General features: G+C 35.6%; 1 protein-coding gene across 4 annotated transcripts in view; it reads right to left on the bottom strand.

The window, feature by feature from the left end:
* Nucleotides 1–1,914: 1,914 nt before the first annotated feature.
* Nucleotides 1,915–25,667, bottom strand: part of PUS7L (pseudouridine synthase 7 like) — a 28,452-nt gene continuing 4,699 nt past the window's right edge. For all 4 annotated transcript variants that reach the window (XM_053557549.1, XM_053557550.1, XM_053557548.1 and 1 more), the window contains 7 exons: nucleotides 24,468–24,627; nucleotides 22,162–22,354; nucleotides 19,815–19,913; nucleotides 15,462–15,543; nucleotides 13,221–13,501; nucleotides 3,762–3,815; nucleotides 1,915–2,856 (listed from right to left, as the gene is read on the bottom strand). In XM_053557549.1, coding sequence (XP_053413524.1) covers nucleotides 2,530–2,856; nucleotides 3,762–3,815; nucleotides 13,221–13,501; nucleotides 15,462–15,543; nucleotides 19,815–19,913; nucleotides 22,162–22,354; nucleotides 24,468–24,627 — 1,196 coding nt within the window. In that variant the 3' untranslated portion in view covers nucleotides 1,915–2,529. The remainder of the gene's footprint in view (nucleotides 2,857–3,761; nucleotides 3,816–13,220; nucleotides 13,502–15,461; nucleotides 15,544–19,814; nucleotides 19,914–22,161; nucleotides 22,355–24,467; nucleotides 24,628–25,667) is intronic.

Genomic DNA, 25,667 nt, shown 5'->3' with positions numbered 1-25,667 from the left:
CACATACTATCTAGCTTGACCTTGAATAGGTCAATAAAACACTCAGATATATTTCTAATCTGTGAAATGAAGAAAAGTGCTACCTCTACACAGAGGGGGTTTAAGAATTAAGGTAAGACACATGGGCATAACAGGTCATCAATAGATGTTAGTGAAATCAAAAGTTAAATATGGCTTTTGGTTCTTTGTAACTCAAAAAACATCCAGGTGTTTTTATCTTAATAAAAATACCTCAATTTGTTTCATCTTACTGATCCTTAGGTACTATTGCTCAGTTTCGCATGCAGCCTTCATAATTAAACTAATCTAAGGGCCATGCTTAGTAAGGTCTGAGACGTTTTAGAAAAACTACAAAACCCAGGTGACTGGTCATCAGATGCTCTAAAGTATATTAATGAAGTTCTTAAACTGAAAAAAAATTAACTTAGAAAATATTATTGATAAACAAAACATTATTCCATGTAAATGAGAACTGAATATATTTTATGGTGACTTGAAATAAATTAGGGACCTTTTCACAGACAAATAAAGATGTCTAAAATTATAGCGCCACCTACAGGCAAAGAAAATATCAATGACAACACATTTAAATAGTTTCCTTTTTTCTAATTACTACTGAACATTTCAAAGAAAATTAGGATTTAGTAATTTATATAATTCATTTTATAATTACATTAATAGGATATAATTTATCCTATACAATGAAGATAAAGCAGTTTTTTCAAATTTTTTCTTTACTACCCAGTATAGCTTCATATCATTCCCAATGAACATTAAAACTACAAAGGTAATTAAATTAAAAAAATGATACTACGATATCCAATTTTTGTATGTTAAGAATTATTTATTGCTAAAATATATAATTACCAAACAGAAAAATTTTAGTATTTAAAACAAACAAATACCCCATAATCTTGATAGAAGAGCATTTTCATTTTTTTTCTTTTCTCTTTCAAATTTGCATCTGCAGACACTTATTTAACAATAACTACATACCAGGCACCTTTTAAAGCTGCAATACATATATTAACTCAGAAAATTCTCACAATGATCCTATGAGGTAGGTAATAGTAACACCACTATTTCAGATACTGAAACTAAAGCACATGAGCTTGAATACTTTGCCCATGGACACACTGGGCTACATGGCAGAGCCAGGGTTAAAATCGGTGAGTTCTCCAGTTTCTATGCTTTGAATCACGACACTAACTCGACTGCCGTTTGCGAAAGCGGTTTTGGTGTATTACTGCATGGGTGATACATGTGTTCTACTTTAGCGGGACATTTCTCATTTAACTAAAATATTCAGTGCTATTTTTAATAACTACATATTTTGCCATTAAGTTGGTGCATCTCATTTTATTTACTTTAGCTATTTAATGATGGACTTTGAAACTTTTTATTTCGTTACATATAAAAAGGCTGAAACAGTCAAATTGTGCATTGCATGTAGCTCCTTTTCTTCTTTTGAATATTATTTACTTACGCTAATAGCTCCCCAAACAAGTCAGACATACTAGAGTATAAAAAGTGCCACATCACGGATATATAATGTTCTACGCTGCTTTTTAAATTTCATCATTATATAACATGACCAACAATGAAAAAATGCTTAGGTATTGCCAATATGTAATAGTCACACCCTACATCCCCCAAATATAACTAATATAAAATGCTCAAGGATAATTTATGATCTGGGATAGTTAAACCGACAATCATTAAAATTTTCAAATGGGAAAATGTTTTCTTCCTCTAGCAACACAGAGAGTGCCTTGACTCCGTAAGTGAACCACAATCAATAATATACCCAAAGTCACTAGTAAACATGAGGCCTAGAGTCTGAGCACAGATCTGTCTGACTCTGAAATCTGTATGTTAGATAATATATATAAAAAAAAGTCATGATAGCCAATGTATGTCAAAATATAGAAATTGTATAAAAAATATATTTCAAACTTCATCAAAGATTATCTCATAAAAGGGTAATAACTACCCTGGAATAGCTATTATAAATAGAGGGGTGGTATTTTCCTTGTATATTGTTCTGATCAATAATTTGAAAAACAGGCAAGGATAACAATAATCATTAGCAAAATGCTTCATTTTTTTCTCCAACCATACCTTTCACTGCAACCTAATTTTACCTCTGTTCTAAGTAAGGTGCTAGGGAATATGAAAGTAACGATACAAATTTTTTTTTCCCTAAATGTTATCTGACAGTATTATATGTTGCTAGTGGTTTAAAAAAGACTGTAACTTTTGGGACACAGAGTAACGGTCACTGAAACATTATATAAAAGAAAGAACACAGGTTTTGGAGTCAGATGAATCTTACATTCAGACCCCGACACTTTCCAGACACATGTTTTCTGGAACTTTACAGGACCAGACTCCAACTTGTCAGGATGCTGTGAAAATTAGAGAAGGTGGCAATTAGGAAGCTCTTAGCCCATGGTAGACCCACAATAAGTTTTAGCTCCCATTCCTTCAGAGAATGACATATATACAAATATATCAAGGACATCCGTTTTAAACATCATGCTTCATCATTTCCCTTAGACAAACTGTAGCATAACATGAACTGTCAAGGTCAAAAGAGATCAAAAGAGATAAAGTTGCTTCACCGATGTGGCAACCTTCTGTTTCGACATCAATGTCATGACCTTCCTTTAGTTGATACGAGAGATTATAAGGATGTTTCAAAATCTGTCTGTAGCATCCTGGCACGTTCAGTTTCAGAGCAGGCACTTTAAACTTGCATGTCGCTAGTCCATCTCTGCTAAGTGCTTCAAGATACCACTGCCCTACTTTGTTCTTTGGGTACTGAATATTATATCCAAGTACTGGAAGAACCACCTGTCAAAAAGAAGTGGGAAAATATGGGAAACAGCCTTCAGAAGACATGTGATCACATTTTAAATTTATTTTTATAACCAGGACCTGGATTTGTAAAAACAGTCTCAGGATATAAATATTAAAGACAAGCTAACTAAAATCAAGAACTCACAATAATGAAGGCAACCACTTCAAGCCAAATATTAGACAAACCACTATTCACAAAATTTAGGTACATTAATTGGCCGATAAAGACTTAACCTCTAAACAGTCATGCATCGACTTTCTGCAATGAAAAAAGTAACCCCTACTGCTCAATCCCATATCTGGTATTTTTGGATGGCAATTTTCACTTCTTTTTACTAATCTAAAGACAAGAAAGCAAGCAAGCAGCTGCAAATATAATGCTTATTTTCTTAGCTGCATGTGAGTAAACTGCATTTGGGGGATTTTCGTCCTTGGCTGGTGACTTCTATTTAGTTTTCAGAACAAAAAAAACAAGGTTAAAAAACTCACATAAGATAAATCTCAAATTCTTCCTGCTGTGTGAAAGATGCCAGGTACAAAAGGCCATATGCTGTGTGATTCCATTAAAATGATATTCCTTGAAAGGCAAAGCCAGAGTGACAGAAAACAGACCATGGGTTGCTAAGGGCTGGGAATAGAAATGGGGTGAACTACAAAGGGACACAGGAAATTTATGAAAGAGATGAAATTGTTTTTATCTTGATTTGTGTGGGGTCATACAGCAATATGTTTATCAATATGTACATCTATAAACTAAAAAGAGTGAATTTGATTTAATATAAATTATACCTTAATTCAAAAGATATAAAAAAGGAGGAGGAGGCCGGTGCAACCTTTTGATTTCTGCAAACAATGTCTGGACTTAGATCTAAGTGACAGTCATTTTAAAGCAAATTTACCTGACATATTGCATATGTGTTAGCTGACTCCTCTTCTTCAGTTACTAGATGAACCTATTTTTAAGAAACATAATGAAAATATGTATGATTCCCAAATGTTCCATAGTTCTGTTACGTATAATTTCATTCCTATGCTGAGTATACATATACCTACGCAAGTTTTTTTTCACGATTTGTTCTTGAAGGAGTAGACTACACAAAAAATTAGGAGAATTCTTCCTGCTTTAACTACTGAAAACCAAAGTTGGAAAAATGTGAGGCAATACTTTCATCTTAGTCACCAACAATCTTTTTCTAAATCACAGAAGTTTTTGTTACACTGAATTAAAAATTAGCCTCCATAATACCAGCCCAGCCCCACCCCACTAACTTCTGCCCCAAACAAATACCACAACCTTCTTTGCGAAGTGGTGCTTTTCAACATTGGTTTCATAGAGTAATAAATATCAAATGTAGGAGAAGAAAAAAGAGGTACGTGATAGATTTAAGTTTGAGATATCACAGAATTAGTAATTCTGATTTCTCTTGTACACGAAAGCTCAAGTAGAACGGCAGCTATTAACTCTTCATAAGGATAACGGTACTGTAATATTCCTAAAGCATTCATCACAATCCAGAACCAAGAGCCCCTCTACAGCTGCCTCTTCTGCCTCGGTTCTCCCCAATCTCATCAATAATATCCCTCCTTTATTTTGGTCTTCCATTTGAGTTTGCTTGTTTATTAACCTCTTTTGACTATTGCGCTCAGACGTGGCTAAAAGGTCCAGATGTGATGGGGCCAAAACTCAAGAGAAGACAAGCTACGTGTGAGTAGGACATCCTTGGCCTCGTTATTTCCAGATTTTTATCTTTCACAGATTCATAGCATACCTCTAATACTGTGATTTAAGTATAGGACACCGTGCTGTCTTAGGGACCTCCCTCCAAACTGGTATCGCGTGGATATTAACTAAGGAACATGCTTTTGCTGTAGGGCTGCTCCCCCAACTTCTTAACTGTCTAACTCACACTTTTCTATCCTAATTATAAGAAAATGATAAGTTACTTGAAATAAAGATACACCTGTTAGTGTAGTAATCCTATCAAAAGAGGGAATCAGAGTAGTTTCCTACATTTTTTATTATAGATACACATTATATACCCCATATACCATTCATTAGGAATCTTTATTTTTTTTTCATTTTACACATTTTGAGCTTCTGAGTCCTGCCTTCTCCTTTCTCAGTGCGAACTAATACATGTTCTTTCTTCTTCTACAGCTTTGAAAAGAAAAGCAGGTACAATTCTCATCACAGAACTGTCCTTGCATTCATTCTTTGGAACAAATAAAATCTTATAAAACACATGCATTTCAGAGATTGCTGCTGTGTATTGTAAAAGTAATCTAAAATTCTGAATTAGAAATGTCTGACTTACTAAATAATGTGAGGTCCAAGGAATAATTAAATGGACCTATTTTCTGGAAGATGTTTAGAAAACCCTATGATTTTCATTATTTATCAAAAGGAGATCACTGACATATCTTTCCTCCTCCAATGAGGTAAAATACAACCTACAATGTTACCAGTTTTCTTTTTACACAGAGTGCCAGACCCTGTATACAATTAAATGACCATTGAGGTAATATACCCTGCCTCCTACGGATCACTTCCTCATGTAAATAGTTATAAATCAGCCACTTAAGGAAACAGTAAAGCAGACATCTGTTGTTCTGACTGGCACGAACTTTATTCCCTCTCTTCTGTTAGCAGCACCGTAGTTTTTCAGGGGGTCATCCCCAGTTCTCAGATGCGGCTTAGGTGGGATTGTCCCAGGGAAGAACCCTGGAATATAGGCTTGGCCAGTCTGACCCTCCAGCCATACTTCCCGATGTGGTTCTGGACATGTGACCCAGGCCAGGCCATTTCTAGCCACCCATGCTCGATTTCAGATTTTGTCAACATTTTTAGGAAAGAAAAGATGCTCTCTTTCCTGTAGAGAAATAAGTCTAGAATTGTAAGAAATAAGCCCAGAGTTGCTAATAACCATCTTACTACAAAAGGTATAAAACACACTGGGAGTGAATCTAACATGGAGAAAGCAGAAAGATGGAAAAAGAAAAATGAGGGAGGCGGAGCAAGATGGCAGCCGAGTAACAGCTTCCTTGCATCTGGGCACCGTGAGTCTGGGGAGATAGGACTCCAGGCATCTCTGGCTAGTGGGAACTGCCTATCATCACTCCTATGAAGATACAGGGAGTCAGCGAGAGACTTCTGGACCCCAAGAGGAGGACTAAAACAGTGGAAAACCGGCAAGTGGTCACGTGTGTTCAATCCGTCTAAACCCGCCCACAACATCCACAGGCACAAGAACTTAAAGAGCAAGAGGAAGTGAAAGGAAAATTAGGGCAAGGAAACAGATAAAAGAAATCACTCATGAGGAAGAATCAGCAGAAAACTCCAGGCAACATGAAGAACCAGTCTAGAACAACCCCACCAAGGGACCATGAGGTAGCTACTGCAGATGATTCCACCAGTATAGAAATGTTAGGAATGACAGAAAGGGAATTTAGAATACACATGTTGAAAACAATGAAAGAAATGATGGAAACAATGAAGGAAATTGCTAATAAAGTGGAAAATAACCAAAAGGAAATCCAAAAACAGAATCAAATAAGAGATGAACAATATGAAGAATATAAAAAGGATATAGCAGACCTGAAGGAACTGAAACAGTCAATTAGGGAACTTAAAGATACAATGGAAAGTATCAGCAACAGGTTAGACCATGCAGAAGAAAGAATTTCAGAGGTAGAAGACAAAGTTCTTGAGATAACTCAGACAGTAAAAGAGGCAGAAAAGAAGAGAGAGAAAGCAGAACGTTCACTGTCAGAATTATGGGACTTTATGAAGCGTTCCAACATACGAGTTATAGGAATCCCAGAAGGGGAAGAAGAATGCCCCAGAGGAATGGAAGCCATATTAGAGAATATTATAAAAGAAAATTTCCCAAACATCACCAAAGAGTCTGACACACTGCTTTCAGAGGGATATCGGACCCCGGGTCGCCTCAACTCTAACCGAGCTTCTCCAAGACACATTGTGATGAACCTGTCCAAAGTCAAGACGAAAGAAAAGATTCTGCAAGCTGCCAGGAGTAAGCGCCAGTTGACCTACAGGGGCAAATCCATCAGAGTGACCACAGACTTCTCTAATGAAACTTTCCAAGCAAGAAGACAATGGTCATCTACCTTTAATCTACTTAAACAGAACAATTTTCAGCCCAGAATTCTGTACCCTGCTAAGCTAAGCTTCAAAATTGACGGAGAAATCAAATCATTTACGGATATACAAACATTGAGGAAATTCGCCACAACAAGACCAGCTCTACAGGAAATACTTCAACCTGTTCTGCACACTGACCACCACAATGGATCAGCAGCAAAGTAAGGACTCAGAAATCAAAGGACAGAACCTAACCTCCACATTGATGCAAAAGATAAAACTAAGCAATGGACTCTCACCAAATAAGACGAATAGAATACTATCACACTTATCAATTATCTCAATAAACGTTAATGGCTTGAATTCCCCACTGAAGAGACATAGATTGGCTGACTGGATTAAAAAACACAAGCCATCCATTTGCTGTCTGCAAGAAACACACCTGGCTTCAAAAGACAAATTAAAGCTCCGAGTCAAGGGTTGGAAGACAATTTTTCAGGCAAATGGAATTCAGAAGAAAAGAGGAGTTGCAATCTTATTTTCAGATACATGTGGATTTAAAGCAACTAAAGTCAAAAAAGACAAAGATGGTCACTTTATATTGGTCAAGGGAAAACTACAACAAGAAGACATTTCCATTCTAAATATTTATGCACCCAATTTAAATGCTCCCAGATTCTTGAAGCAGACCTTACTCAGTCTGAGCAATATGATATCTGATAATACCATCATAACAGGGGACTTTAACACACCTCTTACAGAGCTGGACAGATCCTCTAAACAGAAATTAAACAAAGATGTAAGAGATTTAAATGAGACCCTAGAACAACTATGCTTGATAGACGCATATAGAACACTCCACCCCAAAGATAAAGAATATACATTCTTCTCATCACCCCATGGAACATTCTCCAAAATTGATCATATCCTGGGACACAAAACAAATATCAACAGAATCAAAAGAATTGAAATTTTACCTTGTATCTTTTCAGACCATAAGGCACTAAAGGTGGAACTCAACTCTAACAAAAATGCTCAAGCCCACCCAAAGGCATGGAAATTAAACAATCTTCTGTTGAATAACAGATGGGTGAAGGAAGAAATAAAACAGGAAATCATTAACTTCCTTGAGCATAACAACAATGAAGACACAAGCTACCAAAACCTGTGGGATACTGCAAAAGCAGTTTTGAGAGGAAAATTCATCGCTTTAGATGCCTACATTCGAAAAACAGAAAGAGAGCACATCAACAATCTCACAAGAGATCTTATGGAATTGGAAAAAGAAGAACAATCTAAGCCTAAACTCAGTAGAAGAAAAGAAATATCCAAAATCAAATCAGAGATCAATGAAATTGAAAACAAAAGAATCATTCAGAAAATTAATGAAACAAGGAGTTGGTTTTTTGAAAAAATAAATAAAATAGATAAACCATTGGCCAGACTAACTAGAAATAGAAAAGTAAAATCTCTAATAACCTCAATCAGAAACGATAAAGGGGAAATAACAACTGATCCCACAGAGATACAAGAGATCATCTCTGAATACTACCAGAAACTCTATGCCCAGAAATTTGACAATGTGAAGGAAATGGATCAATATTTGGAATCATACCCTCTCCCTAGACTTAGCCAGGATGAAATAGACCTCCTGAACAGACCAATTTCAAGCACTGAGATCAAAGAAACAATAAAAAAGCTTCCAACCAAAATATGCCCTGGTCCAGATGGCTTCACTCCAGAATTCTATCAAACCTTCAAGGAAGAGCTTATTCCTGTACTGCAGAAATTATTCCAAAAAACTGAGGAAGAAGGAATCTTCCCCAACACATTCTATGAAGCAAACATTACCCTGATACCAAAACCAGGAAAAGACCCAAACAAAAAGGAGAATTTCAGACCAATCTCACTCATGAACATAGACGCAAAAATTCTCAACAAAATCCTAGCCAATAGATTACAGCTTATCATCAAAAAAGTCATTCATCATGATCAAGTAGGCTTCATCCCAGGGATGCAAGGCTGGTTTAACATACGCAAGTCTATAAACGTTATCCACCATATTAACAGAGGCAAAAATAAAGATCACATGATCCTCTCAATAGATGCAGAAAAAGCATTTGATAAAATCCAGCATCCTTTTCTAATTAGAACTCTGAAGAGTATAGGCATAGGTGGCACATTTCTGAAACTGATTGAAGCTATCTATGACAAACCCACAGCCAATATTTTACTGAATGGAGTAAAACTCAAAGCTTTTCCTCTTAGAACTGGAACCAGACAAGGTTGTCCTCTGTCACCTTTACTATTCAACGTAGTGCTGGAAGTTCTAGCCAATACAATTAGGCAAGACAAGGAAATAAAGGGAATCCAAATGGGAGCAGAGGAGGTCAAACTCTCCCTCTTTGCTGACGACATGATCTTATACTTAGAGAACCCCAAAGACTCAACCACAAGACTCCTAGAAGTCATCAAAAAATACAGTAATGTTTCAGGATATAAAATCAATGTCCACAAGTCAGTAGCCTTTGTATACACCAATAACAGTCAAGATGAGAAGCTAATTAAGGACACAACTCCCTTCACCATAGTTTCAAAGAAAATGAAATACCTAGGAATATACCTAACGAAGGAGGTGAAGGACCTCTATAAAGAAAACTATGAAATCCTCAGAAAGGAAATAGCAGAGGATATTAACAAATGGAAGAACATACCATGCTCATGGATGGGAAGAATCAACATTGTTAAAATGTCTATACTTCCCAAAGCTATCTACCTATTCAATGCCATTCCTATCAAAGTACCTACATCGTACTTTCAAGATTTGGAAAAAATGATTCTGTGTTTTGTATGGAACCGGAAAAAACCCCGTATAGCTAAGGCAGTTCTTAGTAACAAAAATAAAGCTGGGGGCATCAGCATACCAGATTTTAGTCTGTACTACAAAGCCATAGTGGTCAAGACAGCATGGTACTGGCACAAAAACAGAGACATAGACACTTGGAATCGAATTGAACACCAAGAAATGAAACTAACATCTTACAACCACCTAATCTTTGATAAACCAAACAAGAACTTACCTTGGGGGAAAGACTCCCTATTCAATAAATGGTGTTGGGAGAACTGGATGTCTACATGTAAAAGACTGAAACTGGACCCACACCTTTCCCCACTCACAAAAATTGATTCAAGATGGGTAAAGGACTTAAACTTAAGGCATGAAACAATAAAAATCCTCCAAGAAAGCATAGGAAAAACACTGGAAGATATTGGCCTCGGGAAAGACTTCATGAAGAAGACTGCCATGGCAATTGCAACAACAACAAAAATAAACAAATAGGACTTCATTAAACTGAAAAGCTTCTGTACAGCTAAGGACACAATAACCAAAGCAAAGAGACAACCTACACAATGGGAAAGGATATTTGCATATTTTCAATCAGACAAAAGCTTGATAACCAGGATCTATAGAGAACTCAAATTAATCCACATGAAAAAAGCCAACAATCCCTTATATCAATGGGCAAGAGACATGAATAGAACTTTCTCTAAAGACGACAGACGAATGGCTAACAAACACATGAAAAAATGTTCATCATCTCTATATATTAGAGAAATGCAAATCAAAACAACCCTGAGATATCATCTAACCCCAGTGAGAATGGCCCACATCACAAAATCTCAAAACTGCAGATGCTGGCGTGGATGTGGAGAGAAGGGAACACTTTTACACTGCTGGTGGGACTGCAAACTAGTACAACCTTTCTGGAAGGAAGTATGGAGAAACCTCAAAGCACTCAACCTAGACCTCCCATTCGATCCTGCAATCCCATTACTGGGCATCTACCCAGAAGGAAAAAAATCCTTTTATCATAAGGACACTTGTACTAGACTGTTTATTGCAGCTCAATTTACCATTGCCAAAATGTGGAAACAGCCTAAATGCCCACCAACCCAGGAATGGATTAACAAGCTGTGGTATATGTATACCATGGAATACTATTCGGCTATTAAAAAAAATGGAGACTTTACATCCTTCGTATTAACCTGGATGGAAGTGGAAGACAGTATTCTTAGTAAAGCATCACAAAAATGGAGAAGCATGAATCCTATGTACTCAATCTTGATATGAGGACAATTAATGACAATTAAGTTTATGGGGGGGGAAGCAGAAAGAGGGATGGAGGGAGGAGGGTGGGGCCTTAGTGTGTGTCACACTTTATGGGGGCAAGACATGATTGCAAGAGGGACTTTACCTAACAATTGCAATCAGTGTAACTGGCTTATTGTACCCTCAATGAATCCCCAACAATAAAAAAAAAAAAAAAAAAAAAGGATTAATAAAAACAAGTAAGATAAAAAAAAAAAAAAGAAAAGAAAAAGAAAAATGAGAAAAATGAGACCACTTCAGCCCCTAGATGCTGCTGTGCCTGAAGCGATCACGGACTTTCTAATAAACTCCTGTCAATTCTCCCTTAAATTACTGTAGTGTAAGGTGGGTTCTATTACTTGAAACCAAAAAATCTTAATTCATACACATAGAACTATATGCCATTAATATAGATAAAACTTCCTTTAGGTAGAGTTATGTCTATTTTTCACTCTTGAAAAGCCGGGCCACAGTCTAGCTCTTGATGCTGACAACTTTTCTGTACTCCATGGTTTCTCCGTGGGGACCAGTTGTAGCTGGGAGTTAGGCAACTGGGTCTTTCTAGTTCTGCTACCTGTGTGACAATGAATCTATCTTCTCTCTAATATGCATCTCAGTTTTCATTTCTATAAGATGGGGGCTAAAAAAGAGGGTCTCTAAAATCCTTTGTGCCGTAAAATTCATTGGTTTTATGATGTTACATATAAAAGTACTACTCAAATTATCTCACTCATTTTTAAACCTCATTTGTGAGACTAACTTAATATTAGAGAATCATTTATTTTTTGTATTACAGAATTATAAGATGAATTTCATTGCATGATTTATGGAATCCTGTTTCATTAGTTAAAACCCACAGAAGTAAAAATCTTCAGCCAGGGAGGAAATGAAAGGACCAACGTCTATAATATAAATTACATTAAAATTCCATTATTCTAAAAGTCTCCAAGACATTGTTAAGAGGAAAAAAAACAAGTTATAAAATCACATTCACATAAAATCACACTTGCGTAAAGGAAGCACGCGTAACATTCCATGTCCTGTACAGCATTCTTATACATGTAAAAATCTTTTTACGTTTCCTTTTCATATTTTAAGTTTTGAGCCTCTAAATCTTGTCTTTTCCTTTCTTTTCTTTTTTCCTATTCTAATACAACAACAATCTGTTTCTGTGGACATTTATGTGAAAGCACAGAGAAAAGGTTTAGACATGGATAACAAACAACAGAGGTTAATTCTCTGGAGGAGGAGGCAGGAATCACAGTAGTGTTGTGGCAGGAATGGCACCTCATGTGGAAGGTTTCACATATTATTTTTAAAACAGGGTCTATTTTGCACACATTTGTATATGTTTTTAATGTAGTTTTGTTGTTGTTTTTAAGAGATGGGCTTGCTCTGTCACCCACGCTGGAGCACAGTGGCATATACAGTTTCCAACTCCTGGGCTGAAATGACTCTGTAGCCTCAGCCTTCCAAGTAGATAGGACTACAGACATGCTGACCACCATACCTGGCTAATTTATTTTTAATTTTTGTAGAGATTAGGTCTAACTATGTTGCATGGGCCGATCTTAAATTCCTGGACTCAAGTGATCCTTTAACTTCAATCTCCCCCCACAAAAAGTGTTCTTAAAAAAGAATCTTTATGGGGGCGGCACCTGTGGCTCAGTGAGTAGGGCACCGGCCCCATAGGCCGAGGGTGGTGGGTTCAAACCCAGCCCCCGCCAAACTGCAACAACAACAAAAAAATAGCCGGGCATTGTGGCGGGCGCCTGTAGTCCCAGCCTCTTGGAGGCTGAGGCAGGAGAATCGCATAAGCCCAAGAGTTAAGAGTTAGAGGTTGCTGTGAGCCATGTGACCTCATGGCACTCTACCCGAGGGCTTATTCCTTTTGTACCTTTCACTTTCATATCACTGCCCATTTTTATTTTTCTATTTACTGACATGTATTAAGCCTCAACTGATGGCAGAGTAGAGGCAGGAGATGAGTAAACATAAGTTAAAAATAATTAAATGTATGTTTAAAGTGCTTCTAAAATCAGAGCTTAGGAAAACTGATGTTCCTTAATGAGGTTACTATTGGAAAACTGATGAAATGATACTTACTTTACTATTTGGGAGCTGTTCATCATCAGTCAGTTCATCCAAACAAACCAGATCACCCTCCACTACTCTTGATCCATAGGTTGCGAGTCTGTAAGACACGGCCTCGTTCCAAATTCTGCTGCTATATGCGTGAATGTAGAATATGCGCATGGAATGGGGGAAAGAGAACCACGCCCGGACACAACCCTCCTCCGTCAGGCCAAAGCGATGCAACGACTCCAGCAACGCTCTCTCTCGAACTTTGAACTCAGGCATCAACAAAAGTGTGCTTTTGGCATCCTCTGAAATTAAGAATAAACCAGAGAGTCAGCCTCTCTTATTTAAAGGCCTTTGCTATGCTGTCTAAATGAGAGGCAATGTACAAGGATATGAAGATGGTGTTCAGAACTACCAGTTAAACCAGCAACACTCAAAAAAAAATTAAAAAGTCATTCATTCCCTCCTTCTACTTTTCCTGGTTTAGAACAAAAGAAAGAAAGAGAGCGAGAGAGAGAGAGAGAACGAAAGAAAGAAAAAAAGAAAGTTAGTTAAAGAGTTCAACATTAGTAATGGCTTGCCAGAGTGTCTTACTTCAGAACAGACATAAAAATTTTGGAAGATATCTGAATTGGAAGATATTCAGAGGACAGTCAAAACAAACCAGCAAAATCCCAAGGAAACAAACCACTGACCTCGTAGAGTATAGAGATTTTTAAAGAGCTATTGTGGACATATACAGAAACTTTTCTGTGAGATTTGTAACCTTCAAGGATACTATTAGGCCTTGTAAATGAGATACATTTGAAAATGTTGATTATTGGACTCCACTGCAAGATACTTACACACGTGGGGCCTTGGAATTGGCATTTTAACAAAAGTACCAGGTGTTTCTTAATGCATGTTAAAGTTTAAGAATCATCAGTAGTCTATAATAGATGCAAATAATAAGTTGCTTTGAATTTTCTTTATTATTAAATTATGCATAACAGAAATGTCCTCACTGTGTATACATTGTGGTGCGGTACAAAAATATTATTCTCCTATAAATAATTATGTATGTGTAATATACACCAAATTAAAAATAATGGATATTTGAAAAATGACATCTTTTATTGCAGTGTAACTGAAATTCAGCATACCCACGCATGTCTATCAAATATTTAAATGAACCAGAAGTGGTATGGGTGCTGTTATTATTACTTAAATATAAGTAATATTTATACAGTATGTGGTATATGCCAAGTACTATTTTAAAAGTATTACTTCGACTAGCTCATCTAAAGACCATAACAGTCTCTGAGGTAGCACGATTAGCTTCAATTTACAGGTAAGGAAATGGAACAATGCTTTTAAATCACCTGCACAGACCGTACAGTTGGGAAGTATTAAAATTGAGACTTAACCCCACACAGTCTGACTCTAGCCACACTCATAACCCCTTTTTGTTAATGGTTCCCATCAAGAATTCTACATATATACATCCCACCAGATCTAAAGTTTTAAAAATTGACAGGCAGGGTTAACTGGCAACTAGATCAAAAATATCACATGAAGTTTGGAATACCACAAATAAACTTGTATTTAGCTTATATTTAAACCTCCTCCAGTTGTAATGGATTAAACCACCCCAGGCACAAGTTTAAAATGTGGAACTCCTCTCTCCTCACAAGATTTTGGTCAAGAAAAACTAAAGAACATTCCCCTTAGTAAAGTATCAAGAATAGAAAAGCAAGCAAGCATCTCATGTACGCAATATTAATTTGAAACAAGCAGATGAACAACTATAGGCCAACATGAAAGAAAAATACAATCAAATTCAAGAAGGGCAATTGGTGGGGGAGGAGGTGCAGGAAGCTCTCATCTAACGGGTCCAAGGTAGGGGTACATGGCACACCTCCTGGGTGAGGAGGGACTCAGCTACGACTTGGACTTTACCTTACAAATGCTAACAACGTGACCTATGCTAACTATTGACCTATTTACAAATGCTAAAATGTGACCTTATATTAATCTGAAATAAAAAAGAGCAACTAAGAGACTATTTCTTTCCTCATCTCTAGCCCCAAACAAGAGTTAGAATAGCGAAGACCCCAAATACAGCCCAAAATAAAGTGCCTAGGTGATGTAATAAAATGCTTCAATAAATAATATATTACATCTGTCACTCTTCACATTTATGTTGCAGTGAATATTCCCCTGCTGATATAAAATGTGTATCATATATCTACAAGGCTATGTAGAGGATAAAAAGAATTTAAATACCAGTTTGAAGAAAATGCTTCTTTGCTCTATTTACAGGATCATCCAAGTCTTCTGGTGTAAGAAATAATTTTATGGCCTTCACCTTGAAAAATAAGCAAACAGGTTAATGAAAATGTCAAATTACTTTTTTTAAAAAGATGCAAATTATCTTGCATCTTAAAAGAATAGGCATTTAATAAATGATATAAAAATTGATGCTGCAATTTTATCTTTAGGCTTTCAAAAACTAAACAGCCAACGTTAAAGGTAGAAATAAACCTTTGGCACACAGTAATTTTATATGTAGTTTTAAAATATTATATACTGGAAAAAGTGGCCCCCAACAATTCCAAAATTCTATTTTTGTCATTTTTTAAAATATTAAATCTAAAATTTATTGGCATCCTGAATAAGTTGTAGCTTAGACTATAATTATTAAATCCTTATCTTTAATACTGTTTCCAATCTATTAGAGGAGTTGCTTCTCAAAAATGTTAAACATAGTTGGATTGAAAGAGTATTTAGTAAATACAGCCATGTTATTTATGTAAGTATTCCATGTTGTAAGTCCTCTGGACATCCAAAAGGATTTGTCTTAATAGAATAAAAAATGAAAGAATAAATAGTAAAAGCTATTAAGGTAGGCCTAAATCCTAAAAAGAAAAGCAGCGAAAAATTTAGCAAGTATTAGGAAAAGTAGGTTTTTTGTAATCATTTCAGGTTTTTAACAATCCACCAGAAGAAGCAACAAGAAAATCTTGACATATTTCCTAAGACAGGAAAATATAAGCCTATTCTGGCCTAAAGAATAGCTGGTGCATATTCATTTAGTATTTAAATAGATGTATTTAGAATGGAGAACCAAGAGATGAATCCAGCTACTTACCGTTATTTGATCTTTGACAAGCCAGTTAAAAACATTCAGTGGGGAAAAGATTCCCTATTTAACAAATGGTGCTGGGTGAACTGGCTGGCAACCTATAGACGACTGAAACTGGACCCACACCTTTCACCATTAACTAAGATAGACTCTCACTGGATTAAAGATTTAAACTTAAGACATGAAACTATAAAAATACTAGAACAGAGTGCAGGGAAAACCCTTGAAGAAATCGGTCTGGGCGAGTATTTTATGAGGAGGACCCCCTGGGCAATTGAAGCAGTTTCAAAAATACACTACTGGGACCTGATGAAACTAAAAAGCTTCTGCACAGCCAAGAACACAGTAAGTAAAGCAAGCAGATAGCCCTCAGAATGGGAGAAGATATTTGCAGGTTATGTCTCAGACAAAGGTTTAATAACCAGAATCCATAGAGAACTCAAACGTATAAGCAAGAAAAGAACAAGTGATCCCATCGCAGGCTGGGCAAGGGACTTGAAGAGAAACTTCTCTGAAGAAGACAGGCGCGTGGCCTACAGACATATGAAAAAATGCTCATCATCTTTAATCATCAGAGAAATCCAAATCAAAACTACTTTGAGATATCATCTAACTCCAGTAAGATTAGCCAAAAAAAATCACAAAATCCCAAGACCAGAGATATTGGCGTGGATGTGGAGAAAAGGGAACACTTCTATACTGATGGTGGGAATGCAAATTAATATATTCCTTTTGGAAAGATGTTTGGAGAACACTTAGAGATCTAAAAGTAGATCTGCCATTCAATCCTATAATTCCTCTACTAGGCATATACCCAGAAGACCAAAAATCACATCATAACAAAGATATTTGTACCAGAATGTTTATTGCAGCCCAATTCATGTTTGCTAAGACATGGAAAAAGCCCAAGTGCCCATCGATCCACAAATGGATTAATAAATTGTGGTATATGTACACCATGGAATATTATGCAGCCTTAAAGAAAGATGGAGACTTTACCTCTTTCATGTTTACATGGATGGAGCTGGAACATACTCTTCTTAGTAAAGTATCTCAAGAATGGAAGAAAAAGTATCCAATGTACTCAGCCCTACTATGAAACTAATTTAGGGTTTTCACATGAAAGCTATAACCCAGTTATAACCTAAGAATGGGGGAAGGGGGAAAGGGAGGGGAGAGAGGGGAGAGGTGGGCAGAGGGAGGGTGATTGGTGGGATTATACCTGCCGTGCATCTTACAAGGATATATGTGAAACTTAGTAAATGTGGAATGTAAGTATCTTAACACAATAACTAAGAAAATGCCAGGAAGGCTATGTTAACCAGTGTGATGAAAATGTGTCAAACGGTCTATGAAACCAGTGTATGGTGCCCCATGATCACATTAATGTACACAGCTATGATTTAATAAAAAATAAACAAATAAAATAAAATAGATATATTTAATGTTATTTCATTTTTACATAGATGTAGTTGAGATAAAATGAAATTTTTTAAAAATGGGGATAGGAGTAAGAGTGGGGGAAGGCAAGGGGGAGGAAGAAAGAGAAAGGAAAGAGAAAAAGAGAGGGAGTGTGGAGGGAAGAAAGAAAGGCAGGCAGGCAGGCTCTGTCCAAGCTACCGAGTTAAATGTGGACACAAGCAATATGGACGTCTGTAAAAGGCAAAGAACAAAAACATCTGAGGACTCCAAAGTAGAAAACTACTGAACCCTAAAAGCAACCTTCAAAAAAATAAAATAAAATAGGGGAAAGAGTTAAACAGTGCAGTTTATCTGAAGTCAAAACAGGAAACAGTAAAAGAAATAGTTCTGAAGATGCAGAATGTCTCACTCCTGTATCAAAAATAAAGAAAATGAAACATTAAACAAGAAGCTTCAGAAGTTTCCAAAAAAACAGAGGTATATCTTTAAGATTAGGATTAGATCAATTAAGATTATGGTTTCCCCATTTCATAGCCACCAATGTCTTTACTGAATTTTTATTTCTCAGCCTCTAAGTTTCTACTGAAGACGAAAAAGATACTGGAGGTTTAAAAAAAGACCAGATGATTATCTCTTAAAAACAAAAAGAATCATAAGAAAAAACATAAAGATAGACACAAAATGGAAGGAAAGGTTATATCCTTCAGAGTACTATCAAGCCAGGTACAGTGGTTCACACTTGTTAATCCTTGCTCTTCAGGAAGCCAAGACAGGAGGATCACTTGAGCTTAGGAGTTTGAGACCAGACTGAGCAACACAGTGAGACCTCTTATCTACAGAAAATAGGTAACTTAGCCAAGCATGGTGATGCACACCTTGTATATGAATGTATAACATATAATTACATAACATATATTAATTTAATATATATTAAAAACATATATACACACACATGCTTTTAATATTTTAGCAAATGCAGCCCAGCTTAACTGTGATGTGCATGTTTAATTTCAACCAACGTAAAAATATATATAGATGTATAATATAAACCTAAATACACATATATATGTAAAAATATATACTAAAAGTAAGTAAAGCAAGTAGACTATCCTCAGAATGGAAGAGGATATTTGCAGGTTACACTTCCAACAAAGGTCTGATAACCAGAATCCACAGAGAACTCAAACTTATTAATAAGAAAAGAACAAGTGATACCATTTCACTATGGGCAAGAGACCTGAACAGAAGCTTCTCTGAAGAAGATAGGCGCACAGCCTACAGACACATGAAAACATGCTCATCATCTTTAATCATCAGAAAAATGCAAATCAAAACCACTCTGAGATACCATCTAACTCCAGTAAGTGTAGCCCACATAACAAAATCCCAAAACTACAGATGTTGGCGTGGATGTGGAGAAAAGGGAACACTTCTGTGCTGCTGATAGGAATGTGAACTAATATGTTCCCTTTGGAAAGAAGTTTGGAGAACACTCAGGGATCTAAAAATTGACCTGTTGTTGGATCCTGCAATTCTTCTACTAAAAGTATATCCAAAAGACCAAAAATCACTTTGCACAAAAAATATTTGCACCAGATTTGCACATACTTTCGATATTTCAGAAAATGCAGCCCAGCTTCTTATTTGTGACATGCATTTTTAGTTTCATTTGAGACTGGTCAGATTTTGTTTTCAAATTTTCTGCTCCCCTTTTATTTTTTGGACATGTGTAAATTCCTGTCTTCTATAAGATCTGATACTTGATTTCTGGAATTGTAGGGAATAAGTTTCCTCTAAATCTCCTATTCAGTTCATTAAGAATTTGGAGAGTGATGGCCAGTTCTCTACCAAGTCTTCCATAAGTACTAAACACAAGGACACTCCACCCAGTTGGCTTTTCTGTAATGTAATACCAAGAACCTGCTTAATAAATGTTCATGACTTACTATATATGATATATGTATGTTTGTGTATATAGACATTTATAGGTAAGAGTTAACAAAGAAAAAGGTTGGCTTATATAAAAGTATAACTGACAAAATAGATAAGATTATATATTTTAAAATCCATACCATTTCACTCTTCAGCAAAGCCAGTCCAATTTGATCTGTGTGAACTTTCTTTCCCTTCCCAAATCTCTGTGGTCCATAGTAATTCACAAAGCCTTTATTCTATGTATACAAAATAGTCGACAAATTAAAAGTATATAAGTACTATTAAGTGTCAAAATACGTTATCAACTCTTTCACTTCATATTTGTTTCAATACAAGAATCTTATGATCAGCAATATATACACCAAAGGATCTGAGAAATGCTACATAAAGATGAGAAAGAAGAAGAACACGTAATTAAAAGTTAGAATACAAAACCAGTGAGGACAACTAAATTTAGTTATTATTTCAAATTTGGAAAAATAACATCTGAAGTTTATCTAAAGTCAAAACAGGAGACAGAAAAAGAAATAGTTCTGAAGATGCAGAATGTCTCACTCCTATATCAAAAATAAAGAAAATGAAACATTAAAAAAGAAGCTTCAGAAGTTTAAAAAAAAATAGAGGTATATCTTTAAGGTTAGGATTAGATCAATTAAGATTATAGTTTACTTGTTTTATAGCCACCAATGTCTTAACTGAGTTTTTATTTCTCAGCGTCTAGAAGTTTCTATTGAAGATAATATCTCAGAATACCCAGAAGAATTTTAACTATACCTTCAAATTACTCACGTATAACAAAGAGTTTATAACAACCAGAGCTATAACTTCATATAATAAAACTTCAAAAACTCCTTATTTCAAAGTTTCTCAATTCCTTTCCCTTAGTTCAAATCTAAAAGAAGTTGGCTAAGGCTAAGATTATTTCTAATGGGAATTTTATAATATGCAACTATATATTCATAAATAGCCAAGTAATAAGTGCTATCAGAGTTCAGAGAAACACCCTCTTCTTTTTAAGAGATCATTTTAGAAACTATTTTTTAGGGGAGAAAGATAGGATTTCAGGTAAGTCAAGAAAACAAGATAATCATATAAAGAATATACCTTCAGAGAACTTCTATACAGGTGAAAATGCTGGATTTAAAAACATCTTCAGTTAGAGTCATTCTCATGACTGTAAGGCAAATTAAAGACCAATGTTTCCCTTTTCCCTCTGGAGAGGTATAAAATTTTGTTAAAAAGTCTTTGTGATCAGAAACTTAAATCAGCATTTCTCAATGTTGGCTATAAAGTAGAATCACTTAAGAAATTTTTTTTTTTTTTTTTTTTTTTTTTTTTTTTTTTTACTTTTTTTTTTTTTTTTGTAGAGACAGAGTCTCACCGTACCGCCCTCGGGTGGAGTGCCGTGGCGTCACACGGCTCACAGCAACCTCTAACTCTTGGGCTTACGCGATTCTCTTGCCTCAGCCTCCCAAGCAGCTGGGATTACAGGCGCCCGCGCCACAACGCCCGGCTATTTTTTTGTTGCAGTTTGGCCGGGGCTGGGTTTGAACCCGCCACCCTCGGCATATGGGGCCGGCGCCCTACTCACTGAGCCACAGGCGCCGCCCAAGAAATTTTTAAAAAGGTACTAACGCCTAAGCTGTACTTCCAAACGTTCTTTTAAATTGGTTTGGGAGTAAAGATTGACTGCTGAAAAATTTTAAAAGCTCCCTAGGTTAAGGGAGTTACTGGTCTAGTTCAAGGGCTAGCAAACCACTATAGGCCCAAGCTTGGTCCAACACCTCTTTTTGTAAACATATTTTACTGTAACACAGATAATCTCATTCATCTGCATATTGTCTATGCTGCTTCCACATAATGGCAGCAGATTAGTTATAACAGGGATTGTATGGCCTGCAAAGCCAAAAATATTATCTGACTCTGCAAAAAAAGTTTGCTGACTCCAGTCTAGATGATCAGACTGAAAGATATGGTTGCATGTGCATATTTAAATGCCTGGCAGATGTCATTTAAAAATATATATTAAATAATTTTTTACCATAAAATATAATAAAGTATATATGATTTATAATTTTTATATACTGAAATAAATTCCGAATTAAACGATGAATTAAAATGATTGAGTATAATTCTGAATAGCAATGCAACGAAATTTCCAAAAAATAAATGTCCCTGTCTAAAATGCTACTTTATAAGGTACATGCTTAAAAAAAGAAATCTTCCTTCTTACAATTGCTCCCCATTCTCTGGGGAACTCCATCCATGGTATTTTTTAAATTACATTTATGTATTTTGTTTTAATACAAAGATATACTAAGAATAAATAAATAAACAAGCCAAGTGATCCTAGTTATCACTTTAAAAATAATTATTACTTTTAAAAAGGTACCAAAAAAAGTTTCCCTTCTTGCCCTAAGATATAAAAGGATAAACAGTGAAGATGTTCCTGTAATATCCTATTTTAAAATTGTGTTTTCTTACCTTAACATTTTCTATTGCCTCCAAAATTCTTTCTCTCAAGTTTGCAGAATCATTTATTTGGTTTTTTAAATTTCTGATGACAATATTGAAGTGATTTCCTTTGAGCTGACCAAGTCTAAGGGAATTATCTACAGACCGAATATTAAACACGCTCATTCTTTTCTTTTCAAGGTCTTTTGCAATATTATTCAACCTGCAAGTGATAAATCATACATTCAGTTAAATCTTGCATTTAAAAATTACTTTAATATAAAGTTTTAAATGACAACTGCCAAGCAACCCCTTGTATCAGAACAGTAGCGCAAATGTCTTTGACTATTCAAAAGTTAATGTTATTTCAACAAATGTGCACTAAATACCCATTAGTATAGGATTATAAGAACAGAATAATTTTAAGAACTTGAACACATGTTACAAATGCTATCACTCTATCTCCGTAGACCTGACTTCTTAGTTCACGTGACAGAACCTCCTGGAAGTTCTCCTCGTCATCCTGTCCCCACACTCTGCTCCTTCACAGTTTCTCCTTCCCCAATCTTGCCAAGAAAATCCACTAGCACCAGAGGATTTTCTTGAAATTCTGCTCTGAACACTTCCTTACTCAAACTTTCAATTCTTCCCTAACCTCTAAGGAATAAATTCAAATTTTCTGAGAACTTTCAAGATCCAATAAGAACAGATGGAAACTTTCCTTTATATCCCTATTTTCTGTAGCCCCTATAGGAACTATACAGAGTGGCCATGAAGTTGGTGCACAATTTAAAATAGCCACCTCTATGACCACCCTATGTATTAGGTAGACTGTTTAGTTTCCTGACCCCCCAAATATATCTCCAGATTTTTTACATCTCTTAAAATCCCACTATTACTTGAAGGGTAATGAAAATCCCATACCCATAAGCCAAATCAAAGAAATCTCTGTTACAAGAAACCAATACATTTACTGTCTTTGACAATTAAAATGTAGGTTTTATGTTGAAAGTTTTCTAACATCTAAAGTTCTTTCCCTTACTGTCCTTCTTGACCACAAAGACAAAATCATACACATTTTGGTCCCCTATGTAAGTAAGAGCTTAGAAGCACTTAGATATCAGATATTTAGTGGATGCTTAAATATCTGGTAACTAGGGATTAATGTTCCATCAAATTAGGCCAAATTCTGACTTAATAATTCAATTTTTATAAGTTTATCTTAAGAAAAAATTATCCATGAAGGACAGATTTAATTACAAGAACATTAATCGTGGCATTTATAATAAAAAAAATGGAACAAATTCTACTTTTCAAAAAATAGGGGAATATTAAACAAATCATTCTAAATGAACAGGATTTTGCAATATTTCATGATATAAATTTCCACATAACAATTTTGTTTTATTTTAAAAAGTAAAATATAGGCCGGGCATGGTGGCTCATGCCTGCAATCCTAGCACTCTGGGAGGCTGAGGGGGGTGGATAGCATGAGCTCACAAGTTCGAGACCAGCCTGAGCTAAAAATGAGACACCCCCATCTTTAATAAAAGTAGAAAAACTGAGGCAAGTGGATCACTTGAGCTCAAAAGTTGGAGGTTGCTGTGACCTATTATGTCATAGCACTCTATATGGGGCAACAGATTGAGACTCAGTCTCAAAAAAATAAAAAATAAAAAACAAAAAATAAGTAAAATATAAACTGTACACGCAGTATAGTTATATCTACAATAAATGCCTGTGTGGTATATGTGTGTGATGGAGTTAGTCTAAAAAAAGTCTGAAAGAAACAGATCAAAATGTTATTATAGTTGTTACTGAGTAGTGGAATTATTGGAAACTTTAGTTTCTTTTTTCTACAATATATATTTCTTTTACAATTACAAAAATATTTTTAAAATCTGATTAAGCTGAGGGAGGCTAAATTTAAATACATTCTATTTAACAAGAATTTATGAGTATTTTAAGTGTAACGATTCAAGATAATCCATGTACATATTATAATAATTAGAAAAAAATTATAAGACACTTTCCTGAAGGCACATGCATATTTAAATATAGCACAGGATATTTAGAAATAATTTAGACAATTTAAATCTGCCACTTCTCAAAGTCTCTATCCTAAAACTTACTCTATTTTCAGCATAAATTTAAGACATAGCTCTAGTTAGCAGAAAATTATATTATGAATGCCAATATTTGCCAAGTCAGTAATCAATCAATGAATATTACAGATAGTGAGGTTAATATGTTCCCAGTATTATTCTGAATGTTTGATTTGCTACTGTCTATTTGATAAATATAAAGTTCTATGTTACAAAGCAGTATCTTATTACCTTTCTGGAGTCACTTTTCTGACAACCATTGCTTGGTAGGTGATGGCTTTCTTGTCTTTAAGTCCTGCATAACTAAAATCTGAAGGAATCACACCAAGTTTGACAGCTAAAAAACCAATCGCTTCAAACATTTCCAGGTTTTCCTTTTGTAGGGTAAAAGCTGCAACAAAAATAATCTTAGATTATAAAAAAAGGCTACCATATATCAATTACATTCCTAGCAGATAAACAGATTGATAGTTTAAAAAATCAAATCAGGACGGTGCCCATAGCTCAGTGGATAGGGCGCTGGCCACATATGCAGAAGCTGGAGCATTGGAACCAGCCTGGGCCAGCTAAAACAACAAAAGACAATTACACAACAAATAGCCAGGCGTTGTAGCAGGCACCTGTAGTCCCAGCTACTCAGGAGGCTGAGGCAAGAGAATTGCTCAAGCCCAAGAGTTTGAGGTTGCTGTGAGTTGTGACTCCAGCAGGGTGATGCTCTGTCTCCAAAAGAAAATCAAATGAAATAATTAACGTAAATAAATAGGGTTTTTTAGTCAAAATATTAAGCAGCATCATAGACGTCAGCTGTTATTTTTAAAATGCTGCTTGGCTCATTAAAAAAATCCAAATTTCTTAATTTGGTATTCATAGCTGGCCCAAATCTACCCTTGCAGTTTCCACATGTGCCACTTCCATTCAGATATGCTATAACTCAAACACAGAGAACTTCTCATAATTCACAGAAGGACTACAACATTGCACAGTTTTGCACTTTCGCACGCTCTGTCTAAAATATGTATTCCCTGCTTAGAATACAGTTGTGAATTAGGCTTTACTATTACCCCATTTTTCAAGTACAACCCAAAGTTATGAACTGTTAATTTGCTCATGGTATTATTCTTCCCATTGTTACATGTGTAGAACCAAATCTTAATGATACAAAAATTTCATAAGTCTTTTTGTGAACTAAAGCCATAATGTAAAATCAAATCCACGCAGCTCCAAGGTAAACTCTTCTCATTTATATCTGTGGTCCCTTCAGAGTACAATCCTGTTTCTGTGCCACTACACCGGTGCAAATTGGGGTTGCTGGTTTTATCTTAAAATGCTTTGCTAAATAAATTTATAAAACATGACCCTCTGAAACACTTTCCATCTTTCATGAAGGGCATAGCCAAGTAAACCTGGTCAGTTGCACTTACACAGTGAGAG

The sequence above is a fragment of the Nycticebus coucang genome, chromosome 12, assembly GCF_027406575.1.
Source record: "Nycticebus coucang isolate mNycCou1 chromosome 12, mNycCou1.pri, whole genome shotgun sequence".
Lineage (NCBI taxonomy): Eukaryota > Metazoa > Chordata > Mammalia > Primates > Lorisidae > Nycticebus > Nycticebus coucang.
This window is presented reverse-complemented; position numbering and strand designations above follow the sequence as displayed.